Here is a 21,314-nt window from a genome sequence, read left to right as displayed (position 1 = left end):
GTCATGAGAAACCGCTCAGAGGTCTTCTTGCTGCCATGTTCACACCTGACGTTCATTTTCAGCCCGTCGCTGCAAAACCGCCACGGCTGCACGGCCGAGGTTTGGCCTGTGGTTTTTCTTACGAGCCGGGCCCTCGCGTAGGCGGCGTTACGCCCTCTCACGGGGATTTCTTTCGCCTAGCGAGCTGACATTTGAGGTGCATATGCGAGGAGCTCGGTCAAGGCAGAAGATGCATGAACATCCTCCTGCAAACTGGTGAAAGCAGGAACCTGGTTGCTAATGTCACACGCGGGATTGTTCATTTTGAAAGTCAGAAAGGCTGGGGGAGGACCGCCGTCTAGACCAAACACGTTCATTGAGGGCCACTTTTAACTGTCAGTCTATATGAATATAAATATGAATAGAACCTCATCATATTTTCAAAAGACTACCCCTTCAGTGTCGATTTGCACTGATCTTTCAAGGCACACAGATGACATTTTCTAGTTCAATATAAACACGTTTCTACCTTTTTCCGTTCTTTAGTAATCAGCAGTAGAACATAAGTATGTTTCAGGTAAATATCAGTTCCCAACTAAAAATGGGAGAAAAAAAAAGCTTTATGTTAAAAGATACATTTCAAGCATAACCTTTGCTTTGAAATAATTGTTTTGCTTTTGTGGCAACTCAAATATCTAAACGACTATATCAACATAAACAACACAAACAAGAGCTAGTAAACATTAATAAACATTAATTTCCAAATATAGCACCACAAGCTGTTTGGAACTGAACTTTGCATGTGATCCCTCTGCACGCTACACTCCTCCACGTTCTGCCACTTCCTCCTTGTTGCTATGCATGTTTTTCATTGCAAATGCACATGCCGAGCTCCCATTAAATGTACTTCTACCGCCCCCCTGTGGCCATTTTTATGGCTTAAAAATGATCTGAAAGGGACATCCATTACTGTATCATCAGCACGCTTTGCCTCCCACCCACAAAACTTAAAAATTTGTCTTTGGGATTGGGCTTTCAGGATTATTAACATTTATAAATATATCTTTGCTATTGAAATAGTTATTATTTACAATTGTCCATCTCCAACATTGTTGTTTCTTAATTTATTTCAAACATGCATACAATGTTACATTAATCTACATCGCATATACAATATATACAATATAGACTTCATTGCTACACATGTCTGAAAAGGAGCAGGAAGAAGCAAATGAGCTGCTATTGCAACCGTAACCCTGAAACACCAACATCAGAACATATTTACAGCACCACACATGCGCACATGTCTTATTTATGTCTTATTTTCCGTTACTATGTCTACTATACTGGGTAATAGGAGTGTAAAGTTGACTATAGGGGTGTTACTTCATGTTTATAGGCCTCTAATTAAACATAATTAGGTGTATTTAGAAGGTGGTAAACATGTTTTTTTGTCTATTTTCTGTCTATTATTGTCTACTATGTTGGGTATAAAGGTAATATAGGGGTGTTATTTCATGTCAAGAGGGCTCTAATAATGTACAGGTTGTCTATGTCTAACTTAAATATATTGACATTATTTTAACATTATAATGACATAATAGCACAGCATTTACAGAGCGTGAACTTCGTTAGCAAGACACTAATCACTGCAACAACATTCTTTGTTTGATGGACAGCTCGGTCTATGGATGGAAACGCATTAAATTTCATTCAAATTTGAAGCAAAGTGGAGTTTACGGTCCAAAGTGGACTCCCTAGTATTTGTGAGAGGGCAAAGAATCTCCGAGAATGGGCCAAGGAAAGACAAGGAAATGTCCGTCTGAACACTGCCGCCTTTCAGTCGGACCAGCACAGCGTGTTCTTTGCTGATTCTTGCCCACTTCTCCGCACACTGCCCCTCTTTCTCCCGCCTAAATAGCGCACATTCACACCAGCTGCAACCTCTCGCTTGAGTCACATGACACGGTCCGTTTATTACAAAGGAGCGCGACATTGAGGGGTTAATGCTTGCAGCCAGGATGAGGGCGGTGGGGGGGTTGATGGATGAGGAGGAGGGCTAAAAGCTAAATTGGCGGCGTTCACTTGGCTCACGCAAACTCGCATTCCTTTGCCCTTTTTTTCCCCCCGCTCTGCCTCGCGACCACGGCGCTTCCTGTGAGGCAGGAAGTTGACTCTGTTTCCTGTCACGGTCCTCTTTCATGTGGTCACTTCCTCGTGTTTTGCCAGCGCCGCTCTCTCTTTCTCTCTCTGTGTGTACTCAGAGTGCAGTGCTCCTGGCGGTGGACTGGCGCAGAACCCGCAGTTTTATTATCCCAGAGTCCAGTTTGCGTAACGTTTATTATCACCGAAGTACCGAAGTGTTTGCAGCTTTCTTGACACTCTGCTTCTCTCTGTGGATGGACTGCTGTGAAACCTTGAGTTTTGTAACCATGCTTAGGAATGTTGATTGTGATGACTGGCTGGCTGGGAATCCTGTCTCTACTGTTTCCTAAGAGATAGTAACACGTTGGCTGTGATTACAATTGAACTTTGCACACGCTGATTAGCTGGAATGCCGAGATTCCTTCTGCGCTGCGGCAGAAGATAAGTCCCGTGGCGGAACTTGCAGGACTCTTGACTTTGTGACTCTTGATGTGACCTGTATTGTTTTTCCAGACCGCACCGTGGGACATGAGGCTTTTTTCCACTGGTCCAAGCCGGGTATCCCTGACATATCCCACATAACCCACTTGAAAAATGGCGGGAATGTACATTTTGAACTGTTGGATCTTGAGTCTCTAACTGGAGTTACAAAGTGAGACCAAAAAAAAAAACTCAGTCAGCAGTTTATTGCAAAGAATCATTAACATGAAATATGATGCTCATCAGATGATTAAAAGAAACCATAGATGAAAAAATAGAACCCAAAATTATAAAAAAAAAAGGAGTGATGAGTTGTTGTGCCATTCTTCTTCAGGAGGTGAAAAACGACTCTGGGCATACGTGATGCCAGGGTTTCCAGGAAGCTAGTGGGAATGTTGATCCAGATGCTGAAGATGGCTTCACTCATGTCCATTTTTCTAAAACCATCCCCAAATGTTCTCCATGGGATTTGGATGAGGGGAAGATGCAGGATAGTCCAAAGGAGTCTGTGTATTCCTACGTAAGAGGTCCTTGATGAAACAGTCATGACCAGGGCCTTCAGTCGTGAGGGATGCTCTCTGTAACATCTCCACATAGCTGGTTGCCGTTTGACGCCCCTGCGCAACCTTAAGCTCTGTTGTTCCATTGAAGTATTGCAATTGAAATGATTGTCTTACTGCATCCAATCCCACCTTGTTGAAAGAGAGAAAGCTTTGTTGCCTTTGCCATCAATGATGACCTGACACTAAATTATATACCAATCATATCATAAAAACTCCCTTTATGTCTCACTCCTATTTCTTCTTTTTGCATTTTCAAGCTCTACTTAGAACCTCCTTAAGGTCCAACAGTTCAACATGTGCATTCTTGACATGTTTTAGTTGGTCTTTTTACAATTTTGATCAGGAGTGACTCTTGTCGTTGCCCTGACGGAGTCAGAAAAGGTGCAGGCTTGTCCGTCCTGTCCATCCTGTGACAGTGATGATGTAAGGACTACGACAGGACACCCCGGCGCCTGCACTGTCGTTGCAGTCAAGCGGGACAGGGGAGTCATCGCTCACGGCACAGCTGAAAATGAGCAGAGCTCAGGGAGTCACGGGAACCAGTGGCTCATGACCAGACGTCATTGTGTCATAGCCATCCCTGCACAGGCGTTTAGTGGGACACTCCGGGAGCGGGTTGCATCATCCGATTGGCAGCTGAATGCAGAGGCCCATCAGATAGCATCACTTTGGGTTGCCAGGTGTGCAATCATATTCAATTGCGTTCCAACATTGGGTGACATTAAAATTTATAATATACAACTAATGTGTATTTTACATGTAAAACTGAGCAATATTTTAGTCATCTTCCTGTATGGTATATACAGTATTCATTTTACACTTATAAGAGAAACATGATTTTTTGTGCTCTTTTTTAATGCAATTTTGATGTTTTTTTGAGAGCATTAATATGCATTATGCATGCTTTATTTGTATGCATGCAGTTATGTTCTTCCTCATTTTCTTGACAAAATGCCTTTATAAATTTCTCTAAAATGCACTTTGGACACATAATTATGTGTTTATTAGCTTGATTTTTAATTCAAATATTAAAGTACATGGCCGAGTGGTTGGCGCACAGGCCACACAACTAGGAGACCCAAGTTCAATTCCACCCTCGGTCATCTCTGTGTGGAGTTTGCATGTTTTCCCTGTGCATGTGTGGGTTTTCTCCGGGTACTCCGGTTTCCTCCCACATTCCAAAAACATGCTAGGTTAATTGGCGACTCCAAATTGTCCATAGGTATGAATGTGAGTGTGAATGGTTGTTTGTCTATATGTGCCCTGTGATTGGCTGGCCACCAGTCCAGGGTGTACCCCGCCTCTCGCCCGAAGACAGCTGCTGGGATAGGCTCCAGCAACCCACGACCCTCGTGAGGATAAGCGGTAGAAAATGAATGAATGAATAAAGTGACACTTGTTTGACACCAATATTGGACAGTGGTGCAGGTGATGCTAATGAGAAGGCAAGTGGGCCGCAATTGCGAGTGGGGGGCGGGGGGGCAGATCTGGAAGCAGATGCGCCACACGCTGAAGACGTCAGCCACAGTTTTATGTGTGTGCCTTGTTCAGGCTCATAACACAAAACACGGGTCCTTAAATAACAGTTCTGGCTCATTTGAAGTCTCCCAACCCCAAGCCGGCTGTAAAGTAGGACATCAGCGGTGCTTTGCTCAGCAGACCTTTGCCCAATAGTCCCGTTCATTTGTTTGCGGTGGTTTAGTCACGCTTCACTTGCTCCAGGCACAAAAATACTTGTCGCCAAGCAACGGCAGTGCACACTATTAAACTGGGAAGGGGAAAAAAAGCTGATTTTGTGTGCTGTGGACAGGCGGAATATCTTCTTTTTAGGTTTTTGTCCATGCTGACGGATCATCACGTCAACTTATTGACATCTATTTTGTGGAGGCCATGTTCCTGAATGACAAGGCACTTTCTTTTTGCTCCCTCAGATGATCTGTCAAGCTCTTTTGAAAAGAAGAGCAGCTGTAAAAAGGATTTGCACTTGAGTGCAAAGGCAAATGTGTTAGTGGAAAAGGGCACATCTCCCACAGCGATCACACCCACATCATCCTCTCCTCCACAGAACTCCATCAGACACAACCTGTCGCTGCACAGCCGCTTTGTCCGCGTGCAGAATGAGGGCACGGGGAAGAGCTCCTGGTGGATGCTGAACCCCGAGGGAGGGAAGAGCGGCAAGTCCCCCAGACGCAGGGCGGCCTCCATGGACAACAACAGCAAATTCACCAAAAGCAGAGGACGGGCCGCCAAGAAGAAGGTACATGATACTGATGAGCTATTTTTAGGCTCACTTCCATGTTTTTCTTGATGTTCTGTAATCACATGACTTAAGTCTCACAAAGAGTCTCACTGTCTGTCCGCAGCTGTCCATGCAGGGCGGCCCAGACGGCGGCGCCGACAGCCCGGGCTCCTACAACAAGTGGCCCGGCAGCCCCAACTCCCACAGCAACGACGATTTTGACGCCTGGAACAGCTTCAGGCCTCGGACCAGCTCCAACGCCAGCACCGTCAGCGGCCGCCTGTCGCCCTTCATGCCCGAGGACGACCTGAGTGAGGCGGACGTGCACATGGGCTACCCGGGCGCCCCCGGGCCCAAGATGACTGCCACGCTGCCCAGCCTCACAGAGATGACCGGATCCTTGGGACACAGCTCGGAAAACGTCATGGAGAACCTTCTGGACAATCTGAACTTGCTCTCACCTAATAACTCTCAGGTCGGAGGAGGGGCGACGACCCCCGGATCCTCCCAGTCCTCCCCTTCCCCTATGATGCAACCCAGCCCCGGGTACCCGTCATACAGCTCCCCTAGCATGGTGTCGCAGCCCCCGCAGGAGTACCGTAAGTGCGTGTACGGTCAAGCGGGGCTGAACACCTTGCCGCCCATGAGCATGCAGACCCTGCCGGAGAGCAAGACCGCCTTCGGGCCTGCCATGAGTCCATACAGCTGCTCTGCCGGACTTTTGAAGGAGCTTCTGACGTCAGACACAGACCAGCATGGAGACCTCCTTCCGTCAGTGGACACGGTGGTAACTCAGTCCAGCGGGGGCCGCATGCTGCCACCATACAGCGGCGGCCAGCATGCGGCCAAACTTATGGCGGGGGGGAACGGCCACCATCACGGTCTGTCCCATCCTCGCCCGCACAACGTGCGCAGCCAAGCCCCACCCACTTCAGCAGCCATGAACGGCCGCTTGCTCATGTCTCTCAACCACAGTGGCGGCACGGCGCGCCCGCCTTCCACCAAAAGCCCCATGCAGATGCCTTACGGCCTCTCAAGCCACCTCAGCGGCGGCGGCGTACCCGGCGCCTTCTGCCCCATCAACACCAACGGATACGGACGCCTGGGCCTGGCGCCGCCCTCCCACTTGGAGAAGCTGCCCAGCGACCTGGATGACATGTCCATAGAGAAATTTGAGTTTGACATGGAGACCGTTCTCCACGAAACCCTCATGGACGGGGACTCGCTGGACTTCAACTTTGAGCCGATGGTGACCCAGCAAGGCTTCCCCCACGGGGTGAAGACCACCACGCACAGCTGGGTGTCCGGCTAGGAGGACTGAAAAGGTGAAGAAATGGAATCGGTTGGACTGATCTTTGGGTGGTAAGACACAAGCTTTCAAGATGAAACCAAGACCAAGTTCCTGTACCTTGGACATTCCTGCTTAAAAACTTTTCACGTCACTTTACTACAAAGTGCCAGCTTTTAATCTACTGGAAATATCAATCCATACTAACTTAAGTGCCAAACAATTTGCCTTAACAATGGAGCCAACGCACGTCATCCATGAAGGTCGAACAAAGGCCCCTGGAGTTTGTGGTTCCCTTGCGTGGCACCAAGACTGCAGGGTCCTGCGTTTTTTTCTTCGAGATGATCCAGTGGCCTTTAAGTTCCACCTTCATAGATGACTGACAAGCCAAACATCATCTCCATCATCAGCATCAAGGAAAGCCACGCAGCAGCAGCACGTGGCTCCTTGGCCAGCGTCTGAATGTAAATACCACGCCCTGGACGCCGTCGGGATCAGGTCGTGTGATTACGTTTACAGAGCAGAAGCCACAAACCAAGCGAAAACTGGACCATTTATGATGATTCTAATGATTATTTTTTATAGTTTTTGAGCCGCTTTTCTCGCTCTCTTTCTCTTCTTCTGATCGTGTATATACCTTTAAGAGTGTATATTAACATGATAGAGTACCTGTTGACTAGATTGTAGTATATATTTGAGAGGTAAATTATTGTCTTTAATATAGATTATTATTGTGGTGCGCCGCCTGCACTCGGAACCTTAATACCACAGGGGCCTATTTAAGTAGTTCTTGAAGGGTTTTTTTATTGTATAAATATATACATATACAGTAGATCCACCACATATTTGCCACCCCGCAAAATCAATAAATCTTTGTTTTTTTGTGCTTATAATCTCAATAAGTAGTGGTTTTATTGGTGGAATACCATATTGGAACAATGGAAATGTACCACACGCACTACACACCGATACACATAGACTGTTTCATGCTCCTTTGCAACCTGCAAGGCAGGGGGGGGGGGGGCACCATGGAATCAATGATACTTAGCTTAGGAACGCTAGGAATAGGGTTCTCTCCAGGCATAGCTTTCAGCACATTGCCGGCTTTATTCCATAGAACAACGGCAAGAACAGAGTGAGCCGTGTTCTCGGTCACACAGTGTCTGGGTGGGTGGAGGCGGGGCCGCTAGCATATACACACACACACTGAGTTGAAGATCCTAGAAATGAAAGTAGATTTCAATATACTGTCAATATTTTTTCATGGTACTTTTCCTAAAAGTAAAGTGAATATCTGTGTTGACACCCGTGTCTGTTTGGGCGTGGCTGTGCTGCAGCTTTTGGTGGCACCGTGAGTGAGTGAGTGAGGGAGGGGTTGGGTTCGATGACCTCCTGCTGCTTTGCGTTAGCGTATCAAGATGGACATTTCATTACCATGGCCGACTCAAGTAGTCGCTTTTGTGGGTGCCGAGACCGTAAGCCCTGCCAATGTGGTGGTGGTGGTGGTGGTGGTGGGGGGGGGGGGGTCGACTGTATAGTTCCATAAAAATACAGTGTCTTTGGAAAGTCTGTTTATTTCAATAATTTATTGAATTTATAAGAATGAACCGCAAAACCCTCCTGAGCCTTTAAAGTGGTCTCTCAGTCCCCGTTGAAGTCCAGGAAATGTGAGCAGGATCTTCTCATTTCTTGACATGCAGAAGATCCACGGTCCTTCAGACCAGGGAACCTTCTCTTTGCGTTCCTGCCCACGACATAGCTCCTTCGTAGTCATAGGTCGGTTTAGTCCAAAAGGGGCGGGCCTAGTACGGTTTTATCAAACCGGCTTTGAAGCTTCGCTTCTCCTTTGCAGGGGGGGGCATTTCCTCATCAGGAGCCTCATCGGTCCTCCATGCTGCGTTTGCATCTTAGCCCCTCCCACCATCAGCTAGCCCAGCAGGATGCGCCTTGAGGGTCCATTTTGAATTATTTTGAAAATACAAACTTCAGCAGGCATCTTTAGCATTTGCAAACTTTACTTTTATGAACATCGCAGGATAGGCCGGGAGAAAAATGTTTTTCTTCATTTTTTTAAGCTGCTGCACTATAAAAAATGGGTTTGTTTTTTTTATCCTATTTATTTTTTTAACCCTGCAGAAACATAGTCCAGAAAACATTTGACTTTGCAAACTTTCAGCCAATCAACAGACTGCAACGTGTATCTGGCTCCGCCCTTTCAGCGTGGTGTGGCCGCACGGGTGATGCAGTGGCCCCCGCTGCCTCGGTGGTTTATTGTTCTTATTTCCGTCTGTGTTATGCTATATAGGCCGTACATATGACCTAGCCAAGATACAAAGTGCCTGCTAACTTTCATCCATCCATTTTCTATGCCGCTTATCCTCACTAGGGTGGCGGGAAACTGGAGACTATCCCAGCTGTCATTGGGGCGAGGCGGGGTACACCCTGGACTGGTCGCCAGCCAATGGCAGGACACATATAGACAAACAACCATTCACACTCACATTCATACCTATGGACAATTTACAGTCGCCAATGAATGGTGCGTCACCCCGTGTTGACTACAAGTGGATCTTATCAGACGTGTACATTGGCATCGTTATCGTCAGTGACCCCACCCCACCCCCCACCCCCACCAACAGGCCGAGCTTTAGCAGCCACGTGTTGTTTTTATTCCACCAACAACCACATCCGTCGCCTTGAGCTGGGAGTTCTTTTGGTTTTTGAAATGAAATGACGGCAGAGGATGATTTCACATTTTTACTTTTCTTGACGTTTCAAAGCCTTGAAAACTGCCAAATTTCTACCTATTGATATGTTGACAATGATGATTATTGATTATGAAATCTATTTGTGCCGGTCACTCAAGTCAGCATGAATTCTCGAAGTCGAAGTTTTTTTTATCGGAAGAAGAGCTGTAAATGATATCTAAATCTATGCATTGTATTTCTTCATGTGGCTTACTCTACACAGAGATTTTATTGTAACGTAGCGCTGTGACATTCTGGTGTCGTCGTCTCCGCGTTCTACGTCATCGTGTGGGGGCAGGCGGGACGGTCGGGGGGGGTGAATTTATTTAGAGAGTAGACGATGCAGTGATTTATATGCTAAGCTTTTGTAAACTGACAATGTTGTATTTCTTGTATTTAGCGCAAATAAAGCTCATTATTATTCTATGATATGACATTTCTATATTCCGCCTTCACAATGCAGAACCCGTGGACCAATTATTTTGTAGATATTGAAAAATATATAAAGAAAAAAAGAGAACATGCACTTGTACGTACATTTTATAGCAAAAAGTGCATCATCCCACAGAGAAGCATCTGTTACATTAACTTATATGGCGGAGATGCATTGAAAGTGTGCCGTGTCATTTGCAATCAGTACAAATATGTTACTTATGTTCTATATACATGTATTCAAGCCTGAATAAATGTACTTACGTGTTCAACCTCTGATCTTTCTTTGCTCTTTCTTTTACCGTGTGACTTACTGGGAAACAAATACTTTTAAAAAAATAATTGACTTCATAGAAGAATGAAAAACAACACAAGTAAACACAAGTAAACAATTGACTTAAATAATGGTTTGATTTTTCTTAATCAAAGAATCAAATATTTGAATACTGCTGAATGCTTTAAATCAGGGGTCTCAAACTCAATTTACTTGGGGGCTACTGGAGCTCGGGGCTGGGTGAGACTGGGCCGCATCAGGTTTTCCAAAAAGTTAAAACAAAAACATTTTAAAAACATCGCTTTGGTTCCAATTTTCTACAAGAAGATATGCCTTTATTCGTCCCTCAGTGGGGAAATTTGTCATCAGAAAAGCTCTGATTAAACATTCCACTGTTCTCAAATATCTTACTTTTTATTTTTCTACACAAAATAAGATGAAAAATAAATAAACAAATCAAGAATAAGAAAATCAATCAGTAATAAATAAATAAATATAATAATAATAATAAAACGGCAAATAATAAAAACTTAAGAAACCACATATAGTTGGTGGGTAGACAAATTATTTTTTTCAGATTAAAATGAACAAAGCATTATTAGAGCCCTGTAGACATGACAAAACACGACTATAGTCACATTTATACTCTTTTTATTTACAACATATTGCGCAACTGCAGGGTCTTGAGACACATGCTAACTCGCAAACTAGAGCGCTAGCAACCTAAACGGTATCCTTCAAGTTATTTCCTTTAAACTTAAATAGCCAAAAACTTACCACTTCCACACGGATAAGGAGGATAACTATTAACAGTTATTTAACCTTTAACATGAACATTAATCAAACGTAATAATTTTTTCTGGGTACATGATACCATACAGCATCCATATCAAACTTGCGCGGGCCACACTAACATTAAACTTTCATATCAAGGCGGGGGTCTTAAACTAGTGTCCTGCGGGCCACATTTGGCCCGCGGGCCGCATGTTTGAGACCCCTGCTTTAAATCATAAAAAAATAATTTTTATTATTATTTAAATTATTAAAAAAACATGACAAATAAAAAAAATAAATTTTAAATACATATTAAATAAATAATAAATATTAATAATAAATTACTATAAATTACATTTAAAAAAATAATTTAATTCAAATAAAATTATAAAAATACACAAATGGAAAAACAAATTTTGTATAAAATTTTAAAGACAAATACATGTAATATCAATTAAAATAAAATAAAATACGCATAAAACATAAAAAACTCAAATCTATTGTAATAATTTCCAATTGAAAAAATAAGCTGTAATTTGAAAGAATTCAACTCAGAATTTGCTGGAATAAATCCCAAAAATGGAGTCAAATAAATGTGAAAGCCTTGTGTCAGTAACTCTGGTAAAGAATAACGTTTAAAAAAAAAGAAAATATCTGTTTTTAAATCATTAGTGTGTTGGTGAAGTCGGACCAGCTTGAGGTCGGACTTTTATCTTCCACTAACGAGCTTGCTGACAATCCCCGGTCAAAGCGACGCGTGTGGAGGAGGGAGTCACGGTGTCACAAGACCTCCCAGCGTGTGTGCGTGTGCTCCATGCTAAATGTGCAAGTCCATACGTGTTTGTCTTCCATCTTTTGTCCAAGCAAAGAACCACAGAAGGCGTGGAACTTGCTCATATCCTGTAAAGAGCCTACAAGTTGGACGTTCCGCTGTCAATGTCTTTCCTACTTACTCCCAATACCAGCCACATTCTGCAGCACTCGTGCACCCCCTACCTCTGAACCCGATCACCCCGGACCACAAGGCTGTCGGGCCCCGCTGGCTTTGACTTGGACTCCTGAGTAAAAGATAAGCTTGAAGTAGACGAGCCAGACTAGATCTGTCATCTGGAGGGTCTCCATCATCTCAAAGGTCAAGAGGAGCTTCTAAAATCAAAACAAAACAAGAACTAGTACACCATGTCTTTATAGAATGTTTGCATTTCTTAAGTCCTTACAGAAATGTGGGCCAAGGTTTTGGTCTGAGGTTGAAGGCAAGGCGTGTGTGTGTGTGTGTGTGTGTGTGTGTGTGTGTGTGTGTGTGAGCACATAAGAGAGGAATGTGGGTGTGGCCGCCTGCCAGGGTCATATATGGGATCCTTATGTTCCCTCTGAGTGCCAGCCGGGCCGAGTCAGGACACCGTGTGAGAATGTTGGTGTCACTGAGTTCATGAGCGCTTTCATTTCAAAGGGAACAAGTTCTTTCTTGGGATTATTCCATCCAATTATGATTATTATCATAATTAATTCTGTTTCTTGTAGTCATTCAGCCAATATTTGCGGAGGTGCAAAGGAAGTCATGATGTTGATTTGAAACAGGGAATGTAGATTTGCTACATTTGATGTCTTCATGTCAAGTTGAAAGAACATTAATAGTCATGAAAATGTGAACCTGGAGAAAAGAGACATGGTGGGTTTAGGTTTTGGGTTTGGGGATAGGGTTTAGGGTTAGGGTTACATTGTGTTTATGGTTGGGCTTTTGGATTAGGGTTATGGCTATGGGGGTGGGCTAGGAAACCCCACTAGGAATGAAAAACAAACCCTCCTAGGGTTAGTGTTAGGGATTTTGTCGGGGTTGGAGATTTGGTTATGTTTGAGGTTTACATTTTTGTTAAGGTTAAAGTTTTGGTTGGGGTTGGCGTTTCGGTTATAGTTGGGGTTAGATTTGGGATTAGGAATCGTCCGGGGTTGGAGTTTTGGTTATGTTTCAGGTTTGGGTTTTGGTTAAGGTTAGAGTTTTGGTTATAGTTGGGTTTATCTTTGGGATTAGGAATCCCCCGGAGTTGGAGTTTTGGTTATGTTTCAAGTTTGAGTTTTGGTTAAGGTTAGAGTTTTGGTTGGGGTTGGCGTTTCGGTTATAGTTGGGGTTAGACTTGGGATTAGGAATCCCGCTAGGGTTGGAGATTTGGTTATGTTGGTTATGTTTCAGGTTTGAGTTTTGGTTAAGGTTAGAGTTTTGGTTATAGTTGGGTTTAGCTTTGGGATTAGGAATCCCCCGGAGTTGGAGTTTTGGTTATGTTTCAAGTTTGAGTTTTGGTTAAGGTTAGAGTTTTGGTTGGGGTTGGCGTTTCGGTTATAGTTGGGGTTAGACTTGGGATTAGGAATCCCGCTGGGGTTGGAGATTTGGTTATGTTGGTTATGTTTCAGGTTTGAGTTTTGGTTAAGGTTAGAGTTTTGGTTATAGTTGGGTTTAGCTTTGGGATTAGGAATCCCCCAGGGTTGGAGTTTTGGTTATGTTTCAGGTTTGAGTTTTGGTTAATGTTAGAGTTTCATTGACATTTCTGACATTTCAAGTCAGATTTGGGATTAGGAATCCTCCCGGTTTGGAGTTTTGGTTATGTTTTGGGTTTGAGTGTGAGTTTTTGGTTATAGTTGGGGTTAGGGTTGGGATTAGGAATCCCCCAGGTTGGAGTTTTGGTTATGTTTCAGGTTACAGTTTTGGTTTTAGGGTTTAGTTTGGGGTTTGGGTTGAGGTTAGGAATTGGGTAAAGATGAGATTTTTCTTATGTTCGGTGTTTTGGTTAGGGTTATGGTTCTATTTCAGTTTTCAACTAGGGTTAGGGTTAGGCCTCTTCCTTGGGCTGGGTTTGGCATTTTGTTGAGGTTTTGAATTAACGTTAGGGTTTGGTATTTTTGGAGGGTTGGGGTTTTAAATTAGGGATATGTTTCTATTTAGAGGTAGGGTAAGAAATCCACTGTAAGTCTTGGGTTAGGAATTTTGTTGGGTTTTGGTTATGTTTCAGGTTTGGGTTTTGGTTGGGGTTGGTGTCAAGGTTTTGTTTGTGGTCAAGGTTGGTTTGATTTTAGGGTTCTATGTAGAAGCGCTTGTGAAGTTCACTTGAAGGCTGCTGACACATTTCAAGTCAGATTGGCAGGCTCTCCTTACACCCCAAGTGGATAGGATGTCCATATATATATATATGTACGTCTGTACAATATCAACTGTATGTATGATGGTGTATGATGGTATATGATGGTATATGATGGTATATGATGGTATATGATGGTATATGATGGTATATGATGGTATATGATGATGTCTGATGGTGTATGATGTCTGATGGTGGACTGTGTCAGCGAGAGAGAAAATGTGTCAGGACAAAAGCTGCCTGCAGCAAAAGACTAATGTGGAATGTAACCAACCTGGAAGCTAATGTCTTCTGGGCCAAATGGCTTCCAGGGAAGCATCAATCACCACGAGAGGAAGTGGCGAGATGGTCAGAACCAAGTGTGTGTGTGTGTGTGTGTGTGTGTGTGTGTGCGTGTTACATGAGAGGTCATGTCAGGACACCAATCAAACCCCCGGCTGGCCCGTCTCCTCTGAACTTACACAACAGCGAAGCTCCATCTGGTTCTTTTTAGCGCTCTCGCTGGAAGTGATGACGGCGGTCCCCCAGTTTGGACGAGGCGTTGGTGCGACCCGCCGCCTGCTGTGAGCTCGGCCTTCAATTCAAGTGTAAAAATACGTCTTGAGCCTATTTAGAGCTTTTATGTCATGGCTGGAGCAGCTCCTTGGGTGACCAAATGGGACTTTCAATCCCGGCAGGCTCTCATTGAAGAATTTGAAGCACTTGGTAAAAATCCAGCAAGACTCTTGAGTTGAATGGGACCACCAGGGGACTTACTGGCTTTACTGGTGGTCCTGAAGATGGATCCAAAATTGACTTTGCTGGAGTCAATGCTAGTTTTTTGTACGTCTTAATGTGGTAAAAGCTGAGAGCAATATCTTCTTCCCAAGGCTTAATAAACATTTCCTCCTCCAGGGGAAATCCATCATAATATCACCAGACCAGTATCTAAACCAACAAAGACTAACAATTACAATAATATTATTTATTTCATGTGAGGAGGAAACTTTACTGGCAACCACAATCATCACCTGGTTGAATCGTGTGGGCCAAAAAGCGCAAACCCGACCCTGATCCCTAACCCCAACCAAAGCCCTAACCCAAGATCATCGACCATAGCCCTAACCCAAGACCATGGACAGTAACCCCAACCAAAGTCCTAACCCAAGACCATGGACCCTAACCCCAACCAAAGCCCTAACCCAACATCATGGACCCTAACCCCAACCAAAGCCCTAATCCAAGATCATGGACCCTAACCCCAACCAAAGCCTTAACCCAAGACTATGGACCCTAACCCAAACCAAAGCCCTAACCCAAGACCATGGACCCTAAGCCCAACCAAAGATCTAACCAAAGGCTATGAACCCTAACCCCAACCAAAGCCCTAACCCAAGACCATGATCCCTAACCCCAACCAAAGCCCTAACCAAAAGCTATGAACCCTAACACCAACAAAAGCGCCAACCAAATACCATGGACCCTAACTGCAATCAAAACCCTAACCAAAGGCTATGAACCCTAACCCCAACCAAAGCCCTAACCCAAGACCATGATCCCTAACCCTAACCAAAGCCCTAACCAAAGGCTATGAACCCTAACACCAACTAAAGCCCTAACTGAGACCATTATCCCTAACCCCAACCAAAGCCCTAACCAAAGGCTATGAACCGTAACACCAACAAAAGCGCCAACCAAATACCATGGGCCCTAACTGCAACCAAAACCCTAACCAAACACCATCGACCCTAACCTCAAACAAAACCCCAACCAAAGATCATGGACCCTAACACCAACCAAAACTCTAACCAAAGACCATGGACCTTAACCCCAAACAAACCCTAACCAAAGACCATGGACCCTAATCCCATTCCTTTTAATTTATTGTGTGATTAATGAATTTATTATCATCCCAGGTCGAGTGCCCACAAGAAAAGGAGAAATGGAGAAATCTTGTCTTGTGAGATCTTGTGAGGCCCCTAGTGGTCAACCTTGCATTAGAAGTGTTAAAACGTGACTTAAAACATCAAAAAGTGCAAGTCAGCCAATGTGGCCTGGGTTTGGGGGTTCAACCATGCACACTTTGTGGTTCCTGTTCGGTTTTTGCTTATTGGATCATATTTTTCCTAAAGTTCCGCCAGCTGTTCCAGTCCCAAGGGTCCATGCACTTGACAACCTGCTCCCATCTCATGACTGATGAAGGAAACAATAGCAGGCCTTCCAGCGCCGAACCCACAGGCCGTGTTGACTACAGTCCTGCCTTTGTGTCGTCGCCACGCTCTTATTACACGCAAGCTCTATTTACGGCAGCTGGCAGCGGCTCGCCCTCGGCCGTATTCTGCACTAATTTATACGAAAAATGCTCCTCTCCGCCCAGCTTGGCTTTGCGGTGAGCGGCAGCTGGCACACGACTGCTGGTATTTCCTCCTGCGTGATGGTGAGCGGCAAGGAGAAGAAGCGGCGGCACACTGGAGGACAAACAGGGCGCTCCTGCAAGATGGACGTTTGGAAGGCTGCACACAACAAAGACTTGTTGGTGGTGGGCGTCATCACAAGGTTCAGTGTTTCACCGCTGCTAGCTTAAAACAACACGATTGACGTGAGGACGTTTCCACGTTACAAAACAGGAAAGATATTATTTGTGTTTTTGTGGGCAGATTTGTAAACATTTTCAATCCAGCCTCTGTTTTTCATACTAGCACTAGCATAGCAGCATATCGTGCAGCTTAATTGTTTCTGGTACAACATCACCTTGGGTAATGGACATTCATCACACAGATGTTAGCATCGCTTTTCATTGGCAAATTGGAAGACATTTTTCCAACAGCATACCATGCAGTGTGGGGAACAAAAGAAGCATTTTGTGTAACGTTTCGTCTTATAACGTTCATGTGATGACGTTTCATGTTACGTCATGCTACAACATTTTGTGTTCCATTTCAGCGTTTCATGTTGCGACATTTTGTGTTCATACATTTTTGAGATACATCACAAAGTTTCATGTTATGACGTTTTGTGTTACGTTTTGTGTAACAGCATTTTGTTACGACATTTCACATTACGACGTTTCATGTTATGACATTTCATTGTGAAGTTTTTTCCCCTGTGTATTCTGTTTTGGGATGCTTCATGTTACATTTCATGTTACAAAGTCCAGTTACAAAGTGTTACACCACTTTGTGTTACAAAGGTTCATGTTAGATTTCACATTGTGAAGTTATTTCATGTCCCAGTTTAAGTAATGATGTTTCATGTTACAACGTTTCACGTTACACCGTTACCTGTTACAAGTTTTCATGTTACATTTCACATCATGAAATTACATCTTAGAATGTCTCATGTTAGGACAATTTGATGTTACAATGTTTCATGTCCAAAGCTTTCATGCAACATTTGTGTTAAAGTGTTTCATGTTACAACATGTTGTGTAAATGTAAATTACATATAATGACATTTTGTGTTACATTGTGTAGAACACCGTTTCCTATTCACAGGGTTCCTGACTTTTGTACTATGGCATTTCATGTTACATCATTGTAATGTAAATGTTTTTCATTTGTATTACATGTTATGAAGCTTCTTGTTGCAACATTTTGTGTTACAAAATCTGGTGTTACCATGTTTTGTGTAACATTTTGTGTTGTGTTTCGTCTTAAGACATTTCATGTTTTGACATTTTGTGTTACACCATTTCATGTTACCTAAGTCTGTGTCTGTTTCATGTTAAGATGTTTCGCGTTACACTGTTTCCTGTTACAAAGTTCCATACTACATTTCACTTTATGAATTTACATGTTAGAACATCTCGTGTGTTCATACATTTTTGAGGTACATAACAAAGTTTCATGTTATGACGTTTTGCGTTACGTTTTGGGTAACAGCATTTTGTTACGACATTTCACATTACGACGTTTCATGTTATGACATTTCATTATGAAGTTTTTTTTCCCTGTGTATCCTGTTTTGGGACGCTTCGTGTTACATTTCATGTTACAAAGTCCAGTTACAAAGTGTTACACCACTTTGTGTTACAAAGCTTCATGTTAAATTTCATGTTACACCGTTTCCTGTTACAAGTTTTCATGTTACATTTCACATCATGAAATTACATCTTAGAACGTCTCGTGTTAGGATGATTTGATGTTACAATGTTTCATGTCCAAAGGTTTCAAGTAACATTTGTGTTAAAGTGTTTCATGTTACAACATGTTGTGTAAATGCGTTTTGAGTGACGTGTCATTTAACATTTTGTGTTACATTTTGAAGAACACCGTTTCCTGTTCACAGGGTTCCTGACTTTTGTACTATGGCATTTCATGTTACATCATTTGTGTTTCGCTATGGAATGTTTTTCATTTGTATTACATGTTATGAAGTGTCATGTTACAACATTTTGTGTTACAAAAACTGGTGTTACCATGTTTTGTGTAACAAAGACATTTCATGCTTTGACATTTTGTGTTACACCATTTCATGTTACCTAATTCTGTGTCTCAGTTTCATCGTATGATGTTTTGCGTTACACTGTTTCCTGTTACTAAGTTCCATGCTACATTTCACTTTATGAATTTACATGTTAGAACATCTCGTGTTAGGCCACTTGATCTTACAATATTTCAAGTTACATTTCATGTTCAAGCGTTTCATGTTGTTTTGTGTCACAAAGGTTCATGTTATGGTTCATTTTGTGTTACAAAGTTTGGTGTTACCATGTTTCGTGTTATGACATTTCAAGTTACACCATTTTACACCATTTTATAATGTTTCATGTTACAATGTTTTGTGTTACACCATTTCTTGTTACAGCGTTTCATGTTACAACAATTCATGTTACAAAGTTTCATGTACTACGTTTGATGTTACAATCTTTCGTGTCACAAAGTTTGATGTTATGTTTTGATGTTACATTTTACGTTCACGTTTTTTTCCTGTAAGTTAACTTCATGTTGTTGCCTTGTGTGGAAGCAGCTGACATAAAAATAGTGTCAACAGGTCTTTTTTTGCCCATGAGAAGCAGCTGTTTCTAATATTGTGGCGAGCGTATGCAGCGAGGCGTGGTTGCGTATTCATGAGGGCTTGCTGTTGCAACGAGTCATGAGTTCCAAAGTGCGGCACAGTGAAGTCCCCCCCCAACCCCCCCACCACCCCCTCCGCCGCTGCCGTGTGCGGGTCAGTGCTCATCAATGCATTCAAAAGGTGAGCGACGTGTCACAACACACTTGTTTACGTTGTTTTGTTTTTTTGTAGCAGGATGGGAACATACAGTATGCGTTACCTGAGCCCCGCTTTGGTCATCTGCATCCGGCGTACGCAAAAGGGGGCGGCAAACGCGTGTCAGCAGAACATTTGAAAACAACACCGACCACAACAACAAGCCTGGCTGACAAACATCAACACGGTCATCCAACATTTCATCAAACAAAAAAAACAAAACATCACCTTTGCTTTGTTTTCTGGGAATCCCCACATCGTATTTAACCCCGTAAACGCTGGGCCTTGCAGACATAGCCTAAGTCCATGATATACTCTACAGCAGGGGTGCTCATTAAGTCAATCGCGATCTACCGGTCGATCGCGGAGGTGGTACTGGTCGATCGCGGCGTGACATTAAAAAAATATCATCCTAGCATCAATGCCGTCACTTGATTGATATACAGGGCAGCCATTCAGATGACAACTGAATGTTGCCCTTCGGTGGTACTGGAGGTGGAGGTGGTACTGGTCGATCGCGGCGTGACATTAAAAAAATATCATCCGAGCATCAATGGCGTCACTTGATTGATATACAGGGCAGCCATTCAGATGACAACTGAATGTTGCCCTTTGGGTGACCAATCAAATCAAACAACGTCTCTAAGTGCAGCAGAACTTACGATGTCAGCCTATCATCCATCCCCGTTACTTGATTGACATACAGGACAACCAGTCAGATGACAACTGAATTTTGACCTTTAGGTCACCGCTCATGCGTAAACAACGATGCAAAGTGCTAAGCTAGTCGGCGAATAGCGTCAGATTTTAAGCCCTCGCTAAAGTTTATGGTCACTATAATGAGTGAAGTAGCTGGACCAAGTAAAAAGGCAAAAACATATCACTTCCATACGGAATGGGAGGTGGACTTTTTTTTTCACAATGTCTTTTTCGAAGTGCGTTTGCCTGGCTAACCTGGCTAACCTGGCTAACCTGGCTAACCTGGCTAACCTGGCTAACATGGCTATCAGCAGCTACTGTCCGGACTATGCATCCCTGGCTGATTCAATTCAGTACAAGTCATCAAAGTAAACTCAGGTAATTACAAAAAATGTTAATAGTTAATTATGTGTGTTTTGCAATATTGGCTCATTTGGTTATGTAAGGTACATCAACATACATTGTACGTACAAATAATCCTCAATACATTTGAAAATAAATAGATGTTTTGCATTTTTGTAGTGGGTAGATCATTTTGACTCGGTCATTTTAAAAGTAGCTCGCATGCTGAAAAAGTGTGAGCACCCCTGCTCTACAGCATCATGGTAGCGTGCATGTACAAGCTCTACACCAGAGGTCTCAAATACGTGGGCCGCAGGCCAAATGTGGACCGCAGGACACTAGTTTGAGGCCCCCGCCTTGATATGAAAGTTTAATGTTAGTGCGGCCCGCGCAAGTTTGATATGGATGCTGTATGGTATCATGTACCCAGAAAAAAATATTACGTTTGATTAATGTTCATGTTAAAGGTTAAATAACTGTTAATAGTTATCCTCCCTATCCGTGTGGAAGTGGTAAGTTTTTGGCTAATTAAGTTTAAAGGAAATAACTTGAAGGCTACCGTTTAGGTCGCTAGCTATCTACTTTGCGAGTTAGCATGTGTCTCAAGACCCTGCAGTTGCGCAATATGTTGTAAATAAAAAAAGTATAAATATGACTATAGTCGTGTTTTGTCATGTCTACAGGGCTCTAATAATGCTTTGTTCATTTTAATATGAAAAAATCATTTGGCTACCCACCAACTATATGTGGTTTCTTAAGTTTTTATTATTTGCCGTTTTATTATTATTATATTTATTTATTTATTACTGATTGATTGATTTTCTTTATTCTTGATTTGTTTATTTATTTTTCATCTTATTTTGTGTAGAAAAATAAAAAATAAGATATTTGAGAACAGTGGAATGTTTTATCAGAGCTTTTATTGTAGAAAATCGGAACCAAAGCACTGAAAAAGTTTGTATATTTTTCTGTTTTTAATAAACGCGTTTTTGTTTTTTTTTTGGAAAACCTGATGCGGCCCAGTCTCACCCAGA

General features: G+C 43.0%; 1 protein-coding gene across 1 annotated transcript in view; it reads left to right on the top strand.

Annotated features, from left to right (window-relative positions):
- foxo1a (forkhead box O1 a) overlaps nucleotides 1-8,210 on the top strand; it is a 32,382-nt gene extending 24,172 nt beyond the window's left edge. The window contains exons 2-3 of the mRNA XM_078792703.1: nucleotides 5,233-5,424; nucleotides 5,531-8,210. Of these exons, the coding sequence (XP_078648829.1) occupies nucleotides 5,233-5,424; nucleotides 5,531-6,718 (1,380 nt within the window). The 3' untranslated portion in view covers nucleotides 6,719-8,210. The remainder of the gene's footprint in view (nucleotides 1-5,232; nucleotides 5,425-5,530) is intronic.
- Nucleotides 8,211-21,314: the final 13,104 nt, after the last annotated feature.

Source organism: Doryrhamphus excisus, linkage group LG8 (assembly GCF_037039965.1).
Source record: "Doryrhamphus excisus strain RoL-2023G ecotype Guam linkage group LG8, RoL_Dexc_Guam_v1.1, whole genome shotgun sequence".
In the NCBI taxonomy this organism is placed as follows: domain Eukaryota; kingdom Metazoa; phylum Chordata; class Actinopteri; order Syngnathiformes; family Syngnathidae; genus Doryrhamphus; species Doryrhamphus excisus.
This window is presented reverse-complemented; position numbering and strand designations above follow the sequence as displayed.